Raw genomic sequence first — 20941 nt, forward strand, 5'->3', positions numbered from 1 at the left:
TGATCAGAGGCCTGGAGCAACGTAAGAGGGGCTGAGGAAGCTATGCTTGTTTAGTCTGATCAAGGGGAGGCTGAGGGTTGCTGGAACACCTGCCCACAGCTCTTTGAAGGGTGGCTATGCAGACAAGAGCCAAACAATCTTCTTAGTGCTAGAGGCTGTAAGAGGGGCCTGTGTCCACAAGCTGAGGTCTGGACATGAGAAGACATGTTCACCCAGAAGGCAGTATAACCCTAAAACAGGTTGCCCAGAGAGGTTGTGAAATTTCTGTTCCTGGAGATGGTTCAAGATTTACCTGGACCACAGCTGACCTCGTCCACTGTTGGTGACAGTCCCCCTTCAAGCAGGGTGTTAGACTAGATGAACTCCAGGGGTCCCTTGATTCTATGGTTAATTAATTGAAACAATAACTGTATGAAATTATAACAAAATATTATTAGAAATAAGTGGATTTGTTTCCAATTTGCAAAAAGGTGGTAGCTGAATATGCACTATTTCCTATTTTTGCACTGCACTGGAAGAAACTATACCGTGATTCCTGAGTAACATTTTAAAAACTCCAAGATCAGGGGAACAGTAAATTACAAGGAGGAAAGATTGTAACCCAAAGAGTCAACCTGATCATTTGCATGGGCACAGTGAAACCATAAGCTTTCCAGTGCAGCCAAAAGCAAGCTCAGACATTTATAAGGATGAAAGATTTACAGCAGAAGAGATGCCTTGCTGATCAGCACAGGTTAGGAGAAAGGACTTGGAAAGCACAGTAAATGAATTCGAATTTGCAGAGCATATTGCTGTCACAAAAGGAGCTAATATACAAAGATCGGTGCACACCAACGTGGATAAAAGGAAATGCCAAGTATGATGCGGTAGGTTACGTCACCTCTGACATCAGCCCTCGTGGGCTGTTCTGCTGGCCACCCCCTGAGCAGAATATGAATGAACAGGAGAGAGTCCTAGAGAGTACAAAACGTCCTATGGTGAGAGACTGAAACATTTCAGTATGGTAGCTTTTCAAAGGTGAATACAATGGTGATTTCTGCACTGGTTCAAAGAGAGATTATTCCACATTTCTCAGAGGCGTAGGGGCAAAACTGAGTTTTGTTGCTTCCTAGTTGAAAAGAAAATAGCTTTTATGGGTACTTCAGTGTGTCTTCCTCCACCTCCTGCAGAAAGGCAGAGCCAGCAAGCCCTGCGAGCCCGTGTCAAGCCCTGCGAGCCCCTGCTCCTGCCTCTGCCCCAGCACTTGGGGAGCAAGCAGGGCTGTGGGCATGGGCTGCAGGGCCGTGGTTTTCCCTCCACGGATCTGTTTTGCTGCTTCCAGCAATTTGCTGCCCTGGGCATCTGCCTCTTCTACCCACACCCAACGCAGGCTTTGGTCTCTGCATATTTACACAAGAAACAGCATCTCTTAAAATTTTCCCAAAGGTTGGAAGTTGAAGCTAGATCAGTTTAAACAGGAAACAAGCCACAATTATGTATACAACATATATATGAACTAAATAACGGTTGTTTACTATTGAAGTAAATTACTGGTGAGTGGACGCTATTGAATTGAATGTATGTTTGTCCCAAAAGCTGGCGTTTTCTGCAGCTATTGAAACATGGCTTATCCCTGGGTTGGCTAGGCGGGAGGTCAGCTAGGTGATCACGCTGGGTCTTTCCGGCCTTAAATTCTGTGGCTCTGTGGAAATTATGTGTCAGAGGGTTTTTCTCATCGTAGCCAGACTGAGAGCTTGAAATCCACATGGTTACTGACAACTCCCAACTGTCAGTAAAGCTGTTTCACAGAAAGTGTTACATGACTGATGTCTCTACAACTGCACTTTTCCAAACAGATGGGGGAAAAAAAAAGGCACTGGTCTCAAATCAAATTAGTCTTGACGGATTACGCAAAAGAAATATAACACATGCTCCACATTTTGAGAAACTTCTAAATATAACATCTCCATTGAAAACAAAGTATATGATGGTGCTAAAAATATGTAAATACACAGCTACAAAACTATCCTCACATTACAGAATGAGGACCACTATTAGGGGCTGGAAAAACAACATTTTCTTGATGCAGGAGACCCATGCCAGCGTTGCCACACCTTGTTTAACCTCAGAGATAAGCTCATTTTTGAAAGCTCACTGTTTGACTTCTAGAGGTTTGTCTCTACGGAACACAGGGCAAAGATAAAAATGTTCCCATTGTAACTGATGTCGTCATTGCATTTAGAAATAATAAATCCATGACATTATGGAAAAAAATTAAAATAACCCACAAGGGAAAATGTGATATTTAAATTCTGTTGCAGCTGGAAACATACTGTAATAAAGAATTAACCGGTGAGCCTTGGTCTACACCTAGGTTTTCTTTCATTATAATTAGGCAGGGGTATAATTTTATTTTACCAAAGCAGGTATACTGGTAAAACATTTACTGCATATGCAATTTTACTCATATAAAGATATGATGCATTACTATATGTTATGCCATCACCATTTCAGGAAAGAGATACAGCAATGTAAGAACAGCACACTAGTATACCTACATATCTGCCAAGCAATTGTACTGATTTAAATGGAGCCACGTAGTTAAGGGAACACACTGTATATGTGCAGATAGGTTCTTGGAAAGTTAGAAAGTGATATTCTGAAGATATGTGTCTTTTACAATTACTTGTAGGAATTATTAGTAGTAGAAAAAGCAGTCTCAGAGACAGAAGTAGCAGAATAAAAAGGCAGAACTGAGATTTGCACATACAAAAAAGGCAGATTTTTTTCTGAGTAATTTCAAATTACACAGGTAAAACAGGCCCTGAGAAGTGTAGCAAATAGGGTCTGTATAACAGGAATTATTTTCTCAAGAAAATTACATTTGAATTCATTTATAGCTATTTTGGTGCTCCAAGTGATAAAAAGCAAATCACATCTCTAGGTTCTTTATTCCATGTAGAACCTGCTTTGAAAAAAGAATAATGACAGCTTCCTAATTATTACTTTTAAGGTAATTTTTAAAATAAGAAAAAGAATCCCCCATGTAATTATCAAAAAGAATTAACATCCTTTCAGGAACAGCAGCAAAAAATTGGACTGTAGCCTCCTCCCTGGTACGGGGCCAGGGAGTTTTCTTTGGTAAGACTGTGGCAGGCAGAGGAGGCATAAAAACTATCGTAGCAGCAGACATTAAGAACATTAGCACAGGGGACAATTTTGTTCTGCTTGTCAGTGAACACATACAAGATCATCTTACTTGGCTCAGTAAAGACCAGTGTGGCTCTGTGTGAGTGACAGAAGAAGAACCTCCATTCCTCCACGAGAAACACCCAGAGTACCGCTGCAGGGAGAGGCACTTGCAGTTCTTGCAACAGTAGTTAGAATTATAACTGGGGGTACTGAAAAAAAATTAACTAGAGCCTAAGCAGTGCTTTTTTATCTTCAGTATATTTTACAAACGTTAATTTTGATTCAGCCCTAGCTTATGCCAGTTTACAGCAGCAGCCAGATGGGGCTCGCTGCCCCACCAGGCACCTACACGACTTTGCGGGGACGTTTATATGGTGGGAAGTGCTGCCTGGGAAAGGATCTTGCTCGGGCATGTGCTGAGTCAGTGTATTTCTCTGGCAGCTTGTACTGGCAGAACAATTATAGTGGCCAAAGAGTTATTTATAACTGTCCCCCCGCAACAGGATTCTTGAGGGAGGATGTTGGTACGAACACTGCTGTTCCATGTACACACACATCTACACACACAGCAGCTGCCTCTCTATTTAATGAATGCAGAATACAGTTCTGCCATAAATTCTGGGTTTTTTTTCCCAAGGAGGTCACTTGTATGGGGCGAAAAAAGAACACAGCTCCAACCACAGTCAGTCCACACCTCATCCAAAAGTCTGGAGGCCTCCCCACAAATCGCCATAACTTCTTCATGAACTCATCAGAACTGACAGCGTGGGTAAGCCTCTGACCATACAAACAAACCCGAACACTAATGTGGCTTCACTCACTTTGGCTTGCCTTAGTTTCACCTCCTCTCAGAAAGCAGCCACCATACAGCTTTTGAAGCCCATGTGAGAGTGGGGAAAAGAAAACTTATCCTTGAAAAACTCAGGGCTCCAAAGTCATCACCCCACAGGAAAGCCACCCCCATCGGATGCAGCCAAGCCTCGCTCCCTGCTGGCTGCAGCCCCTTCACTTGCTCATGTGGAACAAGTTACAAAATCAGATCATTGCTTAACCAATTTAACCAGTAACCTACCACAGGTGAAGAATGACCTTCATAGTATTCTTACTTTCTTGTACTCTAGAATACAGATGAACCAGGTAGAAAAATGAAACGATCTGAAAATGCAGTGGCAAATGCCTAATCTGCAAAATGCAGTCCTATGCATTGGGCCTCCACGCAGCAGCGCGCCTTCATTATTGTACTGGCTGCGAGCGGGTTGGTGAGGAACAGAAATAGTCCTTAGGCACTCAAGAATTTGTGCCTGCTAGTTTATTTTCTTTGTTTTGCAGTTTCAAATGCGAGCGTTCAGCCTGCCTGTCTGCTGCGAGATGGCTCTGCAGCGGAGGAGACGCTGCTTCCCCGCGCTGAGGTTTTGTACATTTTCCTTTCCTGGCATTTCCCTGTGCAGGGGGAAAATGTGCATTTTGCTCTTTGTGTACAGAAAATGTAAAGAAACTGGGAAACAGGACTGGGTTGTTTACTAACCCTCTCCACAAGCCAACGTAACAGTAAAGGAAGACCGAATGCAAAATCTCCATGAGAGAGAAAACAAAGCCTGTCTCTCTTCCATCTTGAATCTCAGGGTCCTGCCAGGCAGACACGATGCTTTGCACATTTAAAGGTGCAAAGCACGTAACAGGAGCTATATCATAGGGGAAATAAGTATGTCTGCATGCATTTCAGAGAAGGTAGGACTGGAAGCAAAAAAAATCACAAGCACAAACCTTTCTCCACCATTTTTCTTCGATACGCGGATCTGTATGTTACGAACTACCACAACGGTAGAAAGAGGTGTTGCAAAAGGGAACAGGTGACTGATTCCAAAATTGGGATTCAAAACCTCTTGCACACAGCATAGAAATTAGACTAGAGAAGTAATCTTTTGTACTGATGGGGCTGAATTAAGAAGCTTTCATTCATGGTCATTCTAGATTTATTTCAGCTACACAAACCCTGGTTTGCTTTGGAGGTTCAGAGGAGCTGGGAAGATTTCATAATGCCACTGGTTTTCATTCCAGACAACGTAAGGGATGTACAACAGCTACCAAAGTGCCAGCATCAAAGAAAGAGCAGCAATGTTGCCCTTCATAATTATTTTTATGTTAAGACTCACATGCTTTGTTACATTTTCTTTAAAAAAAAAAAGGAGAAAATCCCTCTCCTTAGTAGCACTAAAATTAGCAATGCCAAGAATAGATACCAGAATCATATTCTTCCCCATTTATTTTTCTCAGATGTGAATGACACTGCGTCAAGCACAGAAAAGGAGTATATTAGTCTCATGACGCTGGAAAAACAAGTGTATTACGTTGCTGAAATGTCAAGTTTCCACCATGCATTTGATAATAGATTGTCTGCTCAGTTTCTTGCATCCGTTGTAGCAGCTTACTGAAGATATGCTCTGCGTTCACCAACAAACCAGCCTGCCCTTTGGACTGAACCATTCCAGCCAACTGTGGCTTTATCATTAGCCCTTTTAGGTGTGGCCTGGCCTGTCAGATGGCTGTGTATTTAAAAAAATAGTTAATACTTTCTTAACAACAGAATCCTCCACCTGATTGTTTTTTTTTTTTTTTATCATCCCGTAATCTTCCATCATGCGCTCTTCCCGCGAAGATTTTTGGCTACCGTAACAGGTGAAAGGTCACACCTGGACATCATCCATCACAGTGGCATGTTCTCCGCACTGCGATTGCATGAGTGGGTGGTTGTTTTGCAGGCTGCGGTAAGCAGGTAGGAACAACTCCAGCAAGAAGGGTTGCACACTGTCAGTGCAAGTCCCCAGATGACTTCTATCATAATTTTAAGGCTCTGCATGTCATGAAATGCCCTGACACTAAGCTTCAGTCTGTTTCAAATTATACCAAATGCCCGCACATAAATCTCATTCAGAGCGGTCCTCCTCAGACACAGGCTGTGACAAGTTCAGGGTGTGGAGAGCTACATAGCTGGGTACGATTGCTATATCCTAGTTATCATTTGGGGAAAAAAAAAAAAAAGGACTTAGAGTACCTTTCTTCAACTCACTTACAAAAAAACGAGACCAGAAATCATCGGTGATCATACACATCTTCTCCAAAAACTCTAGAGAGGAACCAGCTTCTAGAAATTCTTTCCCTTCAGCTGCAGCCTTGTGAAACCTGCTTGTCTTCAAAATCTTACAGCAGTAGCTGAACGAGCTGTGCTGTCAGCTGCCTGGTTTTAGACACACTGCTGCTAGAAAATAAACGTGGGGTCAGTACCCGAGGGATGGGTGCAGAGAGGGAGCCATAAGAGGAGAGGAAGGAGCCTGTATCTATGAGAAGTGACCCACCTAAAGACCCCCCGGTCGCTGCCTGCTTTTCTCCCCCTGCCTTGCCCCTGCCTCACATGGTGTGGGATGCCAAATTGCGCGGGAAAGAAGAGCTGAAAAGCAATGCAGGAGGAAGACAGTAACACACCACTAGGCACTGGAAAGTAGTCAGCATCTCCAAGAACAGGGAAGGCTAAAAGTAGCAGTGAGCACAGAGAAGATGCTACCAGCCTGATGAAGGTAAGAAGAGCTGTAAGAAAACAAGAAAGGGAAGTGGACAAATTAGCTGAATAAATTTTGTGGTGAAAACAGCTGGATGAGCATCCCTGGAGACTGAGAGAAAACAGGAACAGAATGGAGAGATCATCATCATCTGTCCATGCTTATAATGATGACAGATATGACAGCCCGCCCAAGCCAAGTATTCCCGTCCTGCTGCGGCACTTTCTCTTCCCAGAACAAAGCTCCTCGGCAGTTGCTTCAAGCCCAACAAAAAACTGACATCTTTTACTGCTGCCTCCTGTGTTTTTATTTACTGTTCACTGTTTCTTTTTTGCTTGCGTATTTTCCTTTCTCCCCATCTTGGTGATGATGAGTAAAGAACATTACCTGCAAAATTGCATTGCCTGTGAGCAGGCACAAGAAAAGGCTTCGCTGCCTTCCAGCCTCTTTCCCAAGCTGGATCCTTTCAGAGTCTCCTTAGCAGCATTTTTCCCTCATCAGATGTCATGTAAGAAATACCTGTGTTTAATAGTTGGGCTAAAAACTTTTCATTGTGGTGTTTCTCTAGCCCAAAGGGTCTGTATTTAGCTATGTTCTTCAGTTTTGTGCTCATGTCTTCTGTTAAATCCTAATCTGTATGATTTCAGTGTAGAGTTACGGTCTCTCTCTCCCCCTTTACTCCAATGAATTGCCAATGCAGATATTCCCATCACACCGTAGGGCATATCCCACCAATTACCAATTACATATCAATAGCAGGTATGAGACCTATGACAGAAATTGTATTATCACCTAATCTCTATACATCTTCTTTGTATTTTGCAGCCCATTGTATGAGAAGCCATGTAAAATGCCTTGTCCCTGGGGAGGGAAGAGCGGGAAAGAATAACTGGCACCTAAGTACTCACTTCAGAAGTTGAGCAAATGTGTTTTGAAGTTAAAAAAAAAGGAGTTACTGACATTTCTCTGGGTAGTGGTTCCCACTCCTGAGTAAAGCTCCACTCTGTCCCTGACTGCCGTTCATCCTCACCCCTCAGCCTCGGGCTGCGCAGGATGGGGAGGGTAGCCCAGCATGGCAAGCACCAGGCTGCCAGAGGGCTGGCAAGCTGCCATTGCAACTCCCAGCCACAAAAAGGACTTCAGAAGGGATCCTGGGAATTGCAGACCAGGAAGTTTGCCATCCATGGCAAACTTACCAATGGCAGTAGGGTCTAAAAAAACAAAGTCACTGTAGAGAGGGGTAAACATGGTCTGTTGGGAACAAGGCAGCATGGCTTCTGCAGAGAGAAACCCTGCCTCACCAACCCACCGCAGTCCTTGGAGTGCATCAGTAAAGATGGAGAGCAGGTCCAGCAGACACAGAACAGTTCAGTTTTGAAAAAGCTTTTGATGATGTTCCACACCAAAGGTTATCAGAGAAACTAACTTGCCACAGGATGGGAGGAAAGACTCTTACAGATAGAAAATTGGGGGCAGGAAATGAAGCAAAAGATACGGCTTAATAGCCACTTTTCAGGGTGGAGAACAGGCACCAGCAAGGTCTCCCCGCTGTGGGATTGATGGTGGGACTGGCTTTACTCAACATTTTCAGTGAGTACCTGAAGAGGGGAGCGTACAGTGAAGTCCTCAAGTTTGTTTGTGACACTAAGCTCTTTCAGGCAAGTAACTCTAGAAGGACTTCATAAAATTGGGTGAGTGGGCAATGGGTCCATAAGCAGATACTAGAAGGGTTAGGCAGTGATGAGCCTCTTACATCCAAATCCAACAGTTGGGGATGCTGGGGGAGCACAGGGAGGACGGGCCGCAGGCTGTGACCAGGCTCACCTGCTCTCTGTAGGTAGCACTGCCTCCTGCCACTGTTGGAGACAGACTCAGGGCTGGATGGACCATTGGTCTGATGCAGCAGTTAATGTCTTACGTTCTTAAATGTGCTTCTGCACACCATCCCAAGACACTTCCTAGTTTCAGTGCACACTCTGATAGGGCAAATTCTGGCACTAACCTTGGGATGTAAAAATCCATGGAGTCCAATTGCTTCAGTCCCCAAAGCCAGTACTGCCTGCCTCCCTCCATGTCTTCCTAGTAGCTGACCTGCTAGGCAGGCTAAATATAAAACCCTTCAAGGACCACAGGATGAAGAGAGAAGGGAACAGGCTTTGCAGATGCGCTTTCGCACACGTGCACTCTCTCACTTCCTCCTTCTCCATTAGCAGCCCTTGAAGAGTAAAGATCTGTGCAAAAACGACAAACGCTTGACTGGAAATCCCTGCTTTCACCTCCTCACCTTTCCTTGGATTTCTCTGGGGTTTGGAGAGCATCCTTTCAAGGTCCAGGATCACTCAGCTTTCCATTCTTCCTCTTCAGTCTGCTGGTGCAGGCATGTCCATCCCTGTGCTGCAGGAAGGCCTGTTCCTTTTAAAGGCAGGGTCTGCTGATGTTCCTGCCTCTCCTCTACCCACGTCCTCTACAGACCCGGCCTCGGAGCAGGCGACTGGTAGAAGTCAGTGGCTCAGTCTGCCAGCTTCACAGCCACGCTTTCGGTAGTCAAAAATGGCCTGATTCAGTTCCAAAGCACAATCTGCCCTCGACCATGACAGGAATATCTTAATCCATGCAGACGGTCACTGTCAGAAATACCATTAATGAAATGAAGCTGAGCCCCTGCAGCCAGCAGGGCAGACGCCCTCCAACTGCCGCAGCCTGCCGCGATAAGGCTCTGCCTTGCAGCGCTGACACCGCCCAGCACAGAATCAAGGGCTAGGGGGGGAACTCAAATCACGAAAGCATGATGTAGCAGCTTGTGTAGTCTGTCAGCCCTCCGTGCTGTGTGGTTTCTGCAGTGATAGGTAAACGGTAAATTCTCTGTCTCTCCCAGCTCCTCCTGCTTCCCTGTTTGTTTGGGTTGTATCCTGAAGCCTTTCCTGCGTTATGTCCCCTTTTCCAATGCCCAGATGCACGATCTCAGAGGTTCCTGAGCTCACTTTACTGAGGGAGGACTGATGAGCCCAGCCCGAGGAGAGACCTCTGCTACCACTTAGAGGAGCTGCATCCCAGCTGCCCCTCCCCCAGCCCCTTCAACACCACCCACACAGCAATCCATCAGCATCACCCATGGAGCATCTGGGGGCAACATGTAATTAGGAATTATGCTGTCTGCCATTTATAGACATACTACTGCAAAGAAAAGCTGGTGAAAGTAATACCCACCGACAGACATACCTGATAGCGTGCATCGAACGTTAATGGGGAAAAGTAATGGAAAAGTGGAGGAAAGATACAGAGAGAAGACAGAAGGATGAAGGCAGTAGCATACTCTACACAGCTTTAAAACAAAGCAGTCATTAAAATACATGCTCAGAGTGATCATGATGTAGTTGTCTGATAAAACGGTTTATTTGAAGCAATAAATGAATTCTGTAAAATAAGAACACCCTGTCTTGCTGGGTAAGTAGAGCTGCATTTACTCCGTGACCCCTTTACTGGGTTACAACCCAGCAGAAATTGTGCAGGCACCCACATGCTACATTTCCTATGCACAGGACATCATGGGGCCCATGGTGTTTTCCTCTCCTCTTGAAGTCTTTCACTGCAAGAGATCTTCTTTGAGATTTTCCTCACAGCTGATACTGTATGGCTCATCTCAAGCATGCCTGCTCCTCAGTTTGGGAATGTTTCTTTTCAATTATTTCCTAGTTTTAATCTCCACCTTAATTTTTTTTAAAGGATTTTAAAAAATTGGTTGTGCTTGTCACGACACTGTAAGCATTTAATATGCAGGCCTGTGTGTTCACTTTCGAGGCATACATCAGCCTATTGTCACAGCAAAAACCAGCTGTTTGTGACATGCTGTAACAATTCTGCCAAGACCCAGTAACTAGCCTTGGAAAAAGCAAAGTCAAACAAAAGGAGTGTGAACTATGACAAGCAATGTGTGGAGTAGTAACTTAGAGGGCTGAAGGAGATGTGAAGAGTAATTAGCCAAATAAACAAAAACACAGGACAAATTATTTAAGTGCATCCAACCTAGAATCAAGGAACAGAGGGAGTACCTGAGGTCTGGAAAAGCATCAGAAGGAGCTAAAGGAGAGATTCGTGCATCTCTCCCACAGATGAAGTCATGTAGGAGGTATGTGCATCAGTGAATTTGAGTTGAAGCAAATGAAAGAATTAAAAAACAAAAAGACAGAGAGACAAGATGAAGGAAATCCAGAAGAAAGTGACTGAACCACTATTTTGTTCAGCAGGAAAAAGGGAAGGAAGCAAATGGACCAGCTGCCTGCCCAGGGCACAACGATATGGCAACAGAAGATAGCGAAGACCTCAGTGCTGTGCTTTCGGGGCTATGGAAGACGCTCTTCCATATGAAGCCAGATCAAATCTCTCCATTGCTTTGTTCTTCACTTGGTTTGCTAATCTGCAGCAGTAGAACTGATGGCAGTTAAACAGGATGGAATTTATATCAGGCTTAGAAATTGTACTTGCTGCCTACGGTTTCCCTGCAGAACGGCTTCAAATTACAGCACACTTGTGTGAAGTTGCAGAGTTTTGTCATCTAACCATTCCACCAGTCCAGAGCACGTCACGGGAGCTGCACCACCATCATCTGACTGCCATATGCCCAGGCCCGGGAACCTTCCTTCAGTGCACAGTCACCCTCAAATCAACAAAAGCTTTTGCCTGGCTGAGGGTTTGCAGGACCAGCTCCCCAGACAAGTAGGACAGCCTGTCTGCAGCAATAGTTAACTAACATCCATCTTTTATGTATTCTTCATGTGTCTATCACTCCAGGATTCCAATGCACTAGCACCACATTTCATTCATCTGCAACAGATTGGAATGAACATTCAGCTGAAGTTTTATTACCTTACTAGTGAATTTTCCCAAATTACCTTTTAGTTTTGTGGATTGTTTCAGTTCCTTCAATAGCTATTGCTAGGGGTTTTCACACTATGACCCTGACAGGCGACTCAGCTGTGTATAAAAGGATCTCTAGCTTTGGTCCTTTGGACTACTCAGGTTGAAGGGAGAAGTATATCCCTCCTTCAAGATTCAAATAATTTTTATTAAGATTACAGAAAGTTACTTGTGGTCTCCGAGGAGCAGGGAAAATTCAGATTTCAGATTGCTTTTGTAGTTCTGTGTCCTTCCTTTAGGTGTGCAATGATGTAGCTCTGTCTATTTTCACACAGAAGGAATCCAGCTGAGAGCACATTTTATTGTAACTCCAGATGATGTTCAAGAGGATGAAAAACTCCTTTTTTCTCAGGTGGTCAGAGAACAAGTCCCAGTAAACTGGCATTCTTTCCTCTCTCATCTGAATTATGCAGAGGAACTCAAATTGTTTATAAAGCGGTTTCAAAGATGTTTTAAAAAAGAAACACACAAAATGCAAAAAAAAAGAGAGGACAGTCCTGGACTTTTTCACCTTTTCAATTACTTTTCAATCTCTTAAGAACAGTTATTTAGGTCAGAGTAGTTAAACTGCTATAAAACAGCTGCTAAAGCCTTCTTCTATTGTAAATTAAACAGCAATTTTACCAAACATTCCCATTGCATGACTACATTAGCATAAACACAAAATCAGGATTTTAAAAAACACTTGGAGGGGGAAGGGCTAGACCTAAAATAATGATTCATGACCTCATGATAATTCGAGTCAATGGCAAAAATTTTAACAGATTTTGTTACTAGTAGGTTATGTCTGGTATAAAAAGATACATAAATATGGGGAGATGGTCCAAACTGGAGCTCCACGCCTCAGAAAGCCAAGTTTCCACCCTTGATGTCAGACAGGGCGATGTATCACAGGCATAGCTATAGCTTCTGAAATGGCAGCTTCTTAAAACACTGTCATCAAAACGGTTCATTTTCTCCACTTTAACCAAGGGAATTACCACAAGAAAATGATTTAAGGTCAGCTACACATTGATCACATCGGTAAACAGTAATAACACTTAGCACTCACAGCAGTTTTCAACCTCAAAGCACTAATGAACAACACCCCTGGGATATCCTGAGGAGGTGGAAGTCCTCCCTGTGCCAGACCCAACCAGGTACGGTTGGTGCACTGCTGCCAAACGAATGTGGGATGGAGGAGGGGAGAAGAATCTATAGTTCCTCTCAGCCCTATGCGTATATGCTGTACTCTGCCTTTTCCAGGGCAGGGTGGGGTCTTAACCCATGCAATTAAGGACAGACTGATTCCAGCTCCATCTCTCTGGCTATGATGGCATACAAGCAGCACAGGCACAAGGCCTGTTCTCCTTGAACCCTGTCCAGCCTCCCACTGCCAAATTTCCCTGTCTCTGGTGTGCTCCAAGCCCTTGTAGTCTTCACAGATAAGCTGGCGTAGGATTTGCTTTGGAGTGACTGAAAGCAAGAACGTTTCATATTGTTAAACTGCTTATAGAATCGCTGGAGTTATGCTCCTTTCCATTCCCATAAAATGAAAATGTCTGTAGGAATCATGATCCAACACTAGGCTGGCATGAGCAGCACTGCCACTGTGTCACCAACTGATGCAACCACCTGGCCCCAAAGCAGGAGGCAGAGACAAGCTCCATGACCAAACTCAGAGATGGCTACAGCAAGGAGGTGTTACTCATGAAAGGAGATAGAAAACTTGAAGCTTCCTTGTATAGTCATTTCCCAAAGCAGGTAATAGCTGCAACACCAGTCTGTTACTGATTCTTCTCATCTTTCTTTCTATCTCATGCCCTGCACGGTTGGGGATTCAGTCTCCAACACAGAGCATGAGCCATTCCCCAAAAGCTCTAGAAAGATTTTCCTACCATTCCCTCATTTGAAGCACTGCTGGGGAAGAAAAAAAGAAAGTCATTTTATCACTTCTGCTTTGTTTCCAGCAAGAAGCAGAGCTGTTCAGAGCACAAAGGAGTACAGGTGATGCAGATCCAGTGCCTGATTCTCACTGCAATGGAAATCAGGTGGGTGCTGCTGACCTTAATGGAAATTAGTACCATAAAGCTGGCATTAGTAAGCAGAGGACCTGCCAATGACCTGCTCTCCTCCAGCCACTAAAGATGCTTTACAGAGGCAAGTCCTGTGAAAGCAAAGACAGAAATTGTTACGATTACCTTTTGGTTGACCATGCTTGCAAGTGTGTATGTACGTGTATACAGGGAGGGGTTACATAAAGATCAGAGCAGACTACGGATGGGAGCTGTTCTTTCCAACTTTTATACATTGCTTGAGTAATAAAAAATTAACTTCGCCCAACTCAGTAAACTCCGTTCCCTCTTTGTTCATATTCACTCTAGTATATCCATCATTTTTGATCCTCTACTGATTTCCATTGTTGGGGCTTATTTTCTGTGACTTGAGAACCTGAAATTACACTATATAACTTTGTAGCTCATTGAACTAACCAGCATTTATTTTAATTTAGTAAGGAAACATTTGGCTGGGTGTGACCAAATAAATACTGTGTCTAAACCAACACAAATATACTTTGCACAAGGCCATAAACCTGTCTCACAGCTCTAATGACACTGCAAGTCAATGAAGCTTCAGTGTTCTCATTAACATGATTCCATCAGACCTCTATGTTGCATATTATTATTTTTTAACAATAGATTGTAATATAATTTATAGCACTGTGGGGCAACGGAGGCTGAATCTTGGTAGTAATCCAACCCTTTAGGTTGACAATGGCTTTAACATTGACCTAATATTGAAAGGTGAACATGTACAGAGGCCATCAGACCTAATTATAAATAGGACAACAGGGATAAAACACATCACTAGCCTCTATCAGTGAAGACAAAACTTTCCTTGGGAGCAAAGGGCACAGATCTTGTCACAAGATTACAAAAAGTTTTGTCGCTGATATTGACACAAAAAATAATCAATAACTTTGTTTTAAAGAAAGACATTAACACACTTTCTCCCCCTCTCAAAACTTAATTTTTGTTATTAAAGGAACAAAATATAGAATAGCTAAAGTTAATCTGGGTACCTATTCTTTAACTCCGTTTGGAGGTAGGAACTAGTAGGAACAAGCGTATTTTTATGAAGAAAAAGCAAGCCTTCAAAATCTCTGTGGAAATCTGCTAAGATGATGACATTAGTACACTCACATTGTTCCTCTCCATAGCTTGCTGATGCATGACAGTGAACACAACTGGTTTCTGCTACAGACAGTAGATCATGGTCCTCAGCACTTCGCTGAGCACTCAGCAAGCCTCGTGATCGGACCTCTAGGTGGGAGGGAACACAAACAACTACAAAATGTGTTTAACCCAAGTAAGAGTAACTTCTTCTGAAAGGCAGCACAGTACCATTTCCGGTGTTAAAAGGCATTCTCATCATCAAAATATGCTTTAGTATTGCATATATGTATTTTCTAATTCAATCTTTTGTGCAGTATCTAGAAATACAGTAGAGTGGTAATAATGTAATTAGTATTTTCACTAGCTAAATTATAGAGCTGACTGCAGAATACAGCATTGTAGCATCAATATTAACAGTTAAGTATTATACAAAAATGACATCAATAGTTTCAGTATAGTCATGAGAGACGTCGTAATTTCCTCTTTCTCCAAGATCCCTTCAAATTGTGTCAGGTGAGGAAACTCACAAAATCCACTGGCTTTTAGTTCAAGTCAAATTCTAAAAATCAGCATCTCAAAGATTTCTTAGGTAAATTTTTGTAGGTTCTTGAACAATATTCCTTTCTGAATATGGTATTAGTTATAAAGAACTTAAGTTCTGCTGCATCGACCTCTCATATGAATTTAATTTTCCCAGCACTTCTGCAAGTTAACAAACGAGTGTAACAGATACTTCACAGCTGAAGATGATGATACATAGGGATTTGTAATAATTATCCAAGACCATAAAAGCAATCCTATGTCAGTGCAAGAAGTGGAACCACTGGCTTTGCAGCCTAGTGCTACTCCATACTTCCTTTCTACCCTGGTCACATAGTGAGATCTAAAATTCTAACAACCAAGATACTGGACACCAGTCAGCCATTAAGGAAGATACTGAGGCAAGCATGTTTTCACAGATTCCTCAACTGAAGGGACAATAGTCAGCCACCCCTACATGCCCCGAAATCAGAGGACTCCAATTTACACCAGAAGCTGAAGGCTATCCCACGGCACCCTCCATGCCTAAAACTCCCTTTTGGCCAAGCTAATTCACAACCCCCTACACCAAATCAAGAACACTGAGGATCTGCCCACACTCCGTCTGCTTCCTCATTACAGTAACTTTATGCTTTACTTCACAAAATGAGATTAATTTCTTCCTTCACCAGTTCCATTCAGCTCCTTCAACATTTCATTCGTTTGTTTGTTAAGATGCAGATCTCCAGCAGATTGATCACTTCAGATGAGACAAAGCAATCCCTTGGTAAATCCCTCTGGAAATGCAGAACATATTATATGCACAAGAGTTGAACTCCTTGAATTTCCCCTTTTCAGATCCTCTTGGTTTCCAGTCATTCAGATAAAGAATGGAGCTTTTGTAGGCCAGTTAATCCATCCACTGAATGAAATATGGTAAAGTTTTACACATCCACATGTTCTTTCAAGGCCCTGGTTTACATCTGTAGATGTAATAATAGCTGTAGTAATGTAGACAAAAATCATGGCTCAGGCCCCCAGACAAGATCTTTAAAGACTTGGGTTGAAAAGTCCCAACGCAGCAGTCAAAAGAACTGGCAAAATTATTTAAGCGCTGTCTCCACTTACATTTATTTCTGCCAAAGCTTTGGCTTAATTTTCTTTGTGTGTCTTAATAATCCACCTCTGTGAGAGGGATTCTTACTTGAAATGCTTGTATGTCCTAAGCTTAGAAGTAGGCACTGTTGAGAGGTAAGCTGAGACAAACACGCAAAGGTGGTGTCAGGCTCAAGCTGCAAAATGAGCCTGTTCTTCATCTTTTCTAGCATCATAGTCAGAAACTACCATGAAAACAGCATTTACACAATGAATTAAAATGCAAATCTACGTTTTATTCTATGAAATTGAGACAAATGATACACACTTGAAGCCTGCCAGAGAAGCAATTACAAACATTAATATAGTTTTAGATGACAACTTAAGCCAAATTAGAGGATGGAATAGAAACGCTGTACATCAGAGCTTGTGAAACACTACAGGAAAAAAGCAACTCTTGCCCTCGTAATGTAAGCCTAAAATACAAATTAGTGATAATTCTGCTGTAAAGGGCTAGATCTGTCTTGTGCAGACGCGTACCTCCAGGGAAGCCTCCAGCCACAAGGTGTACGTACAATGCAGGGAAGCAGCCTGCCAGCAAAGGAACGCTGAGGGGGTCTCAAAGTATGTGGGAGGGGACCTTGCACTGCCATAGCCTACTGGGATATGGCATCATCCAGGAGAGTCCTGTGACAAGAGGCCAAACAGCCACTGGCCTAGGACAGAACTGCCTAGCTGATGTAAAGATGTATTTATGCTAGGTCTGATTTAGATTGTGCTCTGCACAATCAGATCGCTTTGAAGGTTTGCCTTGTGCAATCATTTCCTTTGTCAGGAATCAGAAAAAGACTGTGAAAAGACTGTGAACAAATTGTTTAGGCATTGAAATTTAACCCTGTGGAATCCTTACAGTGTAGCACAGTGTGACACAGCAGGAGCACATTTGTCAGGGGACTGAAGCCTCTTTGCTCTCTCCACACAAAACATATACATTAGCATTGTGTGGTGTGGGTGTGCTCCCAAGCACATGATGCAGCTATGGGTACGCGGCTCCATGCCTACCCTGCCTCCCATCTGCACTACAACTGCATTCAGCCCTCTGCACCATTTCTGTTCCGTTAGGGAAAATAAAGGCTTCAGATCCTTCAACACTGCTTGGAAGCCCTTCCATTACATTTTCTTTTAGAGATTGCACAAGATTTGATTTTTAAATATCCATAATGCATGTGAGAAAATTACTGAGTATTACAACAATCTTTTTAATAGACCTAATGTTTTTCCGCTAGTGTCCTAGCATTAATAATATCAGAATATAAACACCAAAAACAAAAAGGCATTTGGTAGAAGCTAGTCAGTGCCAAGACTTTTCACTCTGATGTGGGTTAAGGAAAGAACCCAGCTGGTGTGGTTTCTATACCAGCATTCGTGACACCAACAGTTTCCGTCTCAGTTAGGCTCCATACAGCAAGGTACTGTGCATCCCCTGCTCCTCCTGAAGAGCAGAGTCTGGGAGCACCAAGTACCTCACAGCGGGAGCACAGCCCTCTGTAGAATTAAACCTTAACACAAGATAGCCCATCAATGTTTTTGTGAACTGCTGAAAAATATGCTGACAAGAATAAAAGAAAATAGTCATTTGGAATCTGGCAGAGAAAAGCCACTCTAAATCATTTCCAACTGCAATAAGTCTTTGCTCCTGTTTTACAAGTAATAGAAGAGACTATCCCTGTTTTATAAACTCATTCAGTTAGTATGTTTAAGAAAGTAGACAAGTTTCTCTCCTGCGGGGGTTTTCAAATATTGTCTTTCCTTGTGCCTGCCAGTATTTCAACATCCCATTCCAGAAACACTGTTTATTACTCCTGGGGCGGGGGGGAGGAACAAACCACAGAAAACTGCTGCATATGAGGAAAAGAAAAATGGTTAGAAGAACAAAAAATGGTAAATGGCAGTTACATATTAGGGAATACTGAAAGGTTGTATGCTGCTCCCTGCTGCTACAGTACACCAGAGGAGTAAGCAGAATGTAAAAGTCTTTCCACTCTACATAAGAAGGCAAAAATATTTCCAGGATGTTACAGGCAAGAGCTCATACCTCCAATAACCTCCATGTTGATGTGATCTGCAACTTCAAGACTAAGTTCCAAATGTGTTTCAACTCAATTCTGCAGCAATTTCAGCTCTTGAAGAATAAGCACTGAGCAGCCTTAATCCCATCACTCAAATCAGTGGGACTCAAGTATCCTCAGGTTTCCTCTGAATGTGCTCAGAACTTTGCTAACAGTGTTCCCGCAGCCAAGCAATTCTCCTCTCTTCTGAGCCGCACAGATTTGCTGCTGACCCAAATGGAGCCAAACCTCCCAGGGTCCTTCCCTTTGTGCCCGTGGAAGTTCTAAGTTCACTCTGTCCTTTCCAAGAGGAACAACGATGCATACACCAAACAGCGTATTGCTTCTTCCCTCCACAGTGAATCCTGCCTTAATTAGGAGGACTTTCGCAGAAGATGTATTATCTACCATGCCAGGACCACCACACTATCACATCATGCAGAATTCAGCCCTTTTATCATCATCAGGTCTGATTATGTCTTTATTTAGCAGCTACTAATATGTTCAGAGATGCAAAATCACATCGCTTTACTTTCTGAAAGGTAGCAGTAAGAGACATCTCAGTGCAGAATGGATTCCATAATTAGAAAAAGCGCAGGGGCCAGCTTTTTCCCCCTCATCAAGCTTGGGAAGCTCTAAACAATATGCAAGGCAAAAGGGGAAAATGGCTACAGTATTGAGAAGGCTAAAATTTGAATGAGATAATAACAAACCTTTCTTGTGGAAGGAAAAGGAAATGACATTCTAAAAAAGCTGCTGTGATAAATCATCACCCCTGCATGAAATTCCATTCATATACGCTGCAATATCTGGTAGTAATGTTAGAGAAAAACAAAAAGGAACTAAAACTTAGCAACAAACAAGTTTATAAAGAGCAAAATATAGCTCGCTGGAATTGCTGAGCTCTTTCAGTAGTTCAAACAGTAGAAGGAGATTTCAGAATCAAACAAGAGTTTCAACAGCTGTATTTGTATTACAGTCATAAAGGCATAAATGTGAAATACAGCTCTAATAAAAAAATTGAAGTTTATAAAACTGGATGGTAATTTTCCACCCTTTCCAGAAGTATCTCAGAATATCCAGGGGAATAATACCTGAAAGAGAAACATTTTGTTTGTGCATTAGACTACAAGGCATGTTCTGTGCTAAGTAATGAAACACTATTCATATTTCTATCGATCAGGAAAAAAATCCTAGCATTAAACACTGGTCAAGGAGTTCTACAGTTATTCCCCTACAATGTTTTAAGAGCCTGCTTTTCAACTTACGTTATCGTTTATACTTGGAAGTCAAGTTTTCAAAAATATGTTTAGCTTCTTTTAGGGCATGTAGGTAAGTGGCTAGTTTTTAGATAGGTTCAGCAGCCATAAGCATTGCCTTTACTGAGAAATGTAGATGTTAACTTCTTTTGAAATGATGGCCTTTAATAAAAAAGCATGAGTTTACACAGAACTATAGGCTGCCAGATGACAATACTCTACTGCTGTTCATCAAACATAAGCACACAACCCAAAGCTAATGTGAAGTCTACATCAATGTGAGAGACATTGATTCTGGAACAAAAAAATTTATCACAATGACCTTCTGTCTCTAATGCCAGCTCAAGGACAGAGATTATCCAATAGGTTTTCATTAGAGTAAGAGTCTATGGTGCCATTATTGTCCTGCTGTCATTCAGTTGGTTTTCCACAATGGACCAACTACATGCTTCCAATATGCAAGCATCACCAAAGCTGCATTTAGTTCTCTTCCAGGTTAAGAGTATCTGAAATTTATTACTATTATTCTAAAAACATACATCTCAGTCCATTTCTGGTTTTGCAGGCATGTAAACTGTCATCTCTGAGCCCTGAAAGCTTTAACTATAAAGAGAGAGGAACACACTTCCATGTAATGCATTCCTAAAATGTATTCAAGTAGAAATCCCCAATGTTTTCACACTGAAGGAAGATCCATTTACCTTGTTGATTTTCATTTTCTGAAAGATTTCCGCATAATGTAACTCTTTAAAACTCGTATTAGTTCTCTGATTGTAAAGCTAACTTTTCAATGCATTATTATATTCAGTCTGCAAACAGCCTAAAATAACAGGTCTCCGGGACAAACCCAGAGCTGGAGTCTATTATAGCAGCTGTGCCTCAGGCAGCACAACCAACAACAGGCAGTAGCACAAAGAGGCAAGCTGGAGATGCTCGAAGGGGCCCTTTTCTTTATTACATCCCATCCTACATAAGTAACCTTGTTTCATTTACAGGGGAAAAAAATAGCTGTAACAAAGAAACATTAATTATATCCAGAAAAGTGTAAGCAAATGTCCTCTTTCCCTCTGAAGTATTAGTATTTGTAGCTGCAGAATAAAGTTTCTTTATGATTTTGCTTTACCCATTTGACAGCCACTGGCTTGTCCTTGTGGAGGGAAACGGGG

General features: G+C 42.5%; 1 protein-coding gene across 1 annotated transcript in view; it reads right to left on the minus strand.

The window, feature by feature from the left end:
* Positions 1 to 16683: 16683 nt before the first annotated feature.
* The window catches only part of SPAG6 (sperm associated antigen 6), a 26960-nt gene continuing 22702 nt past the window's right edge, over positions 16684 to 20941 (minus strand). The window contains exon 9 of the mRNA XM_019471005.1: positions 16684 to 19610. Coding sequence (XP_019326550.1) covers positions 19544 to 19610 — 67 coding nt within the window. The 3' untranslated portion in view covers positions 16684 to 19543. The remainder of the gene's footprint in view (positions 19611 to 20941) is intronic.

This window comes from Aptenodytes forsteri, unplaced genomic scaffold (assembly GCF_000699145.1).
Source record: "Aptenodytes forsteri isolate BGI_AS27 unplaced genomic scaffold, ASM69914v1 Scaffold336, whole genome shotgun sequence".
Classification (NCBI taxonomy): domain Eukaryota; kingdom Metazoa; phylum Chordata; class Aves; order Sphenisciformes; family Spheniscidae; genus Aptenodytes; species Aptenodytes forsteri.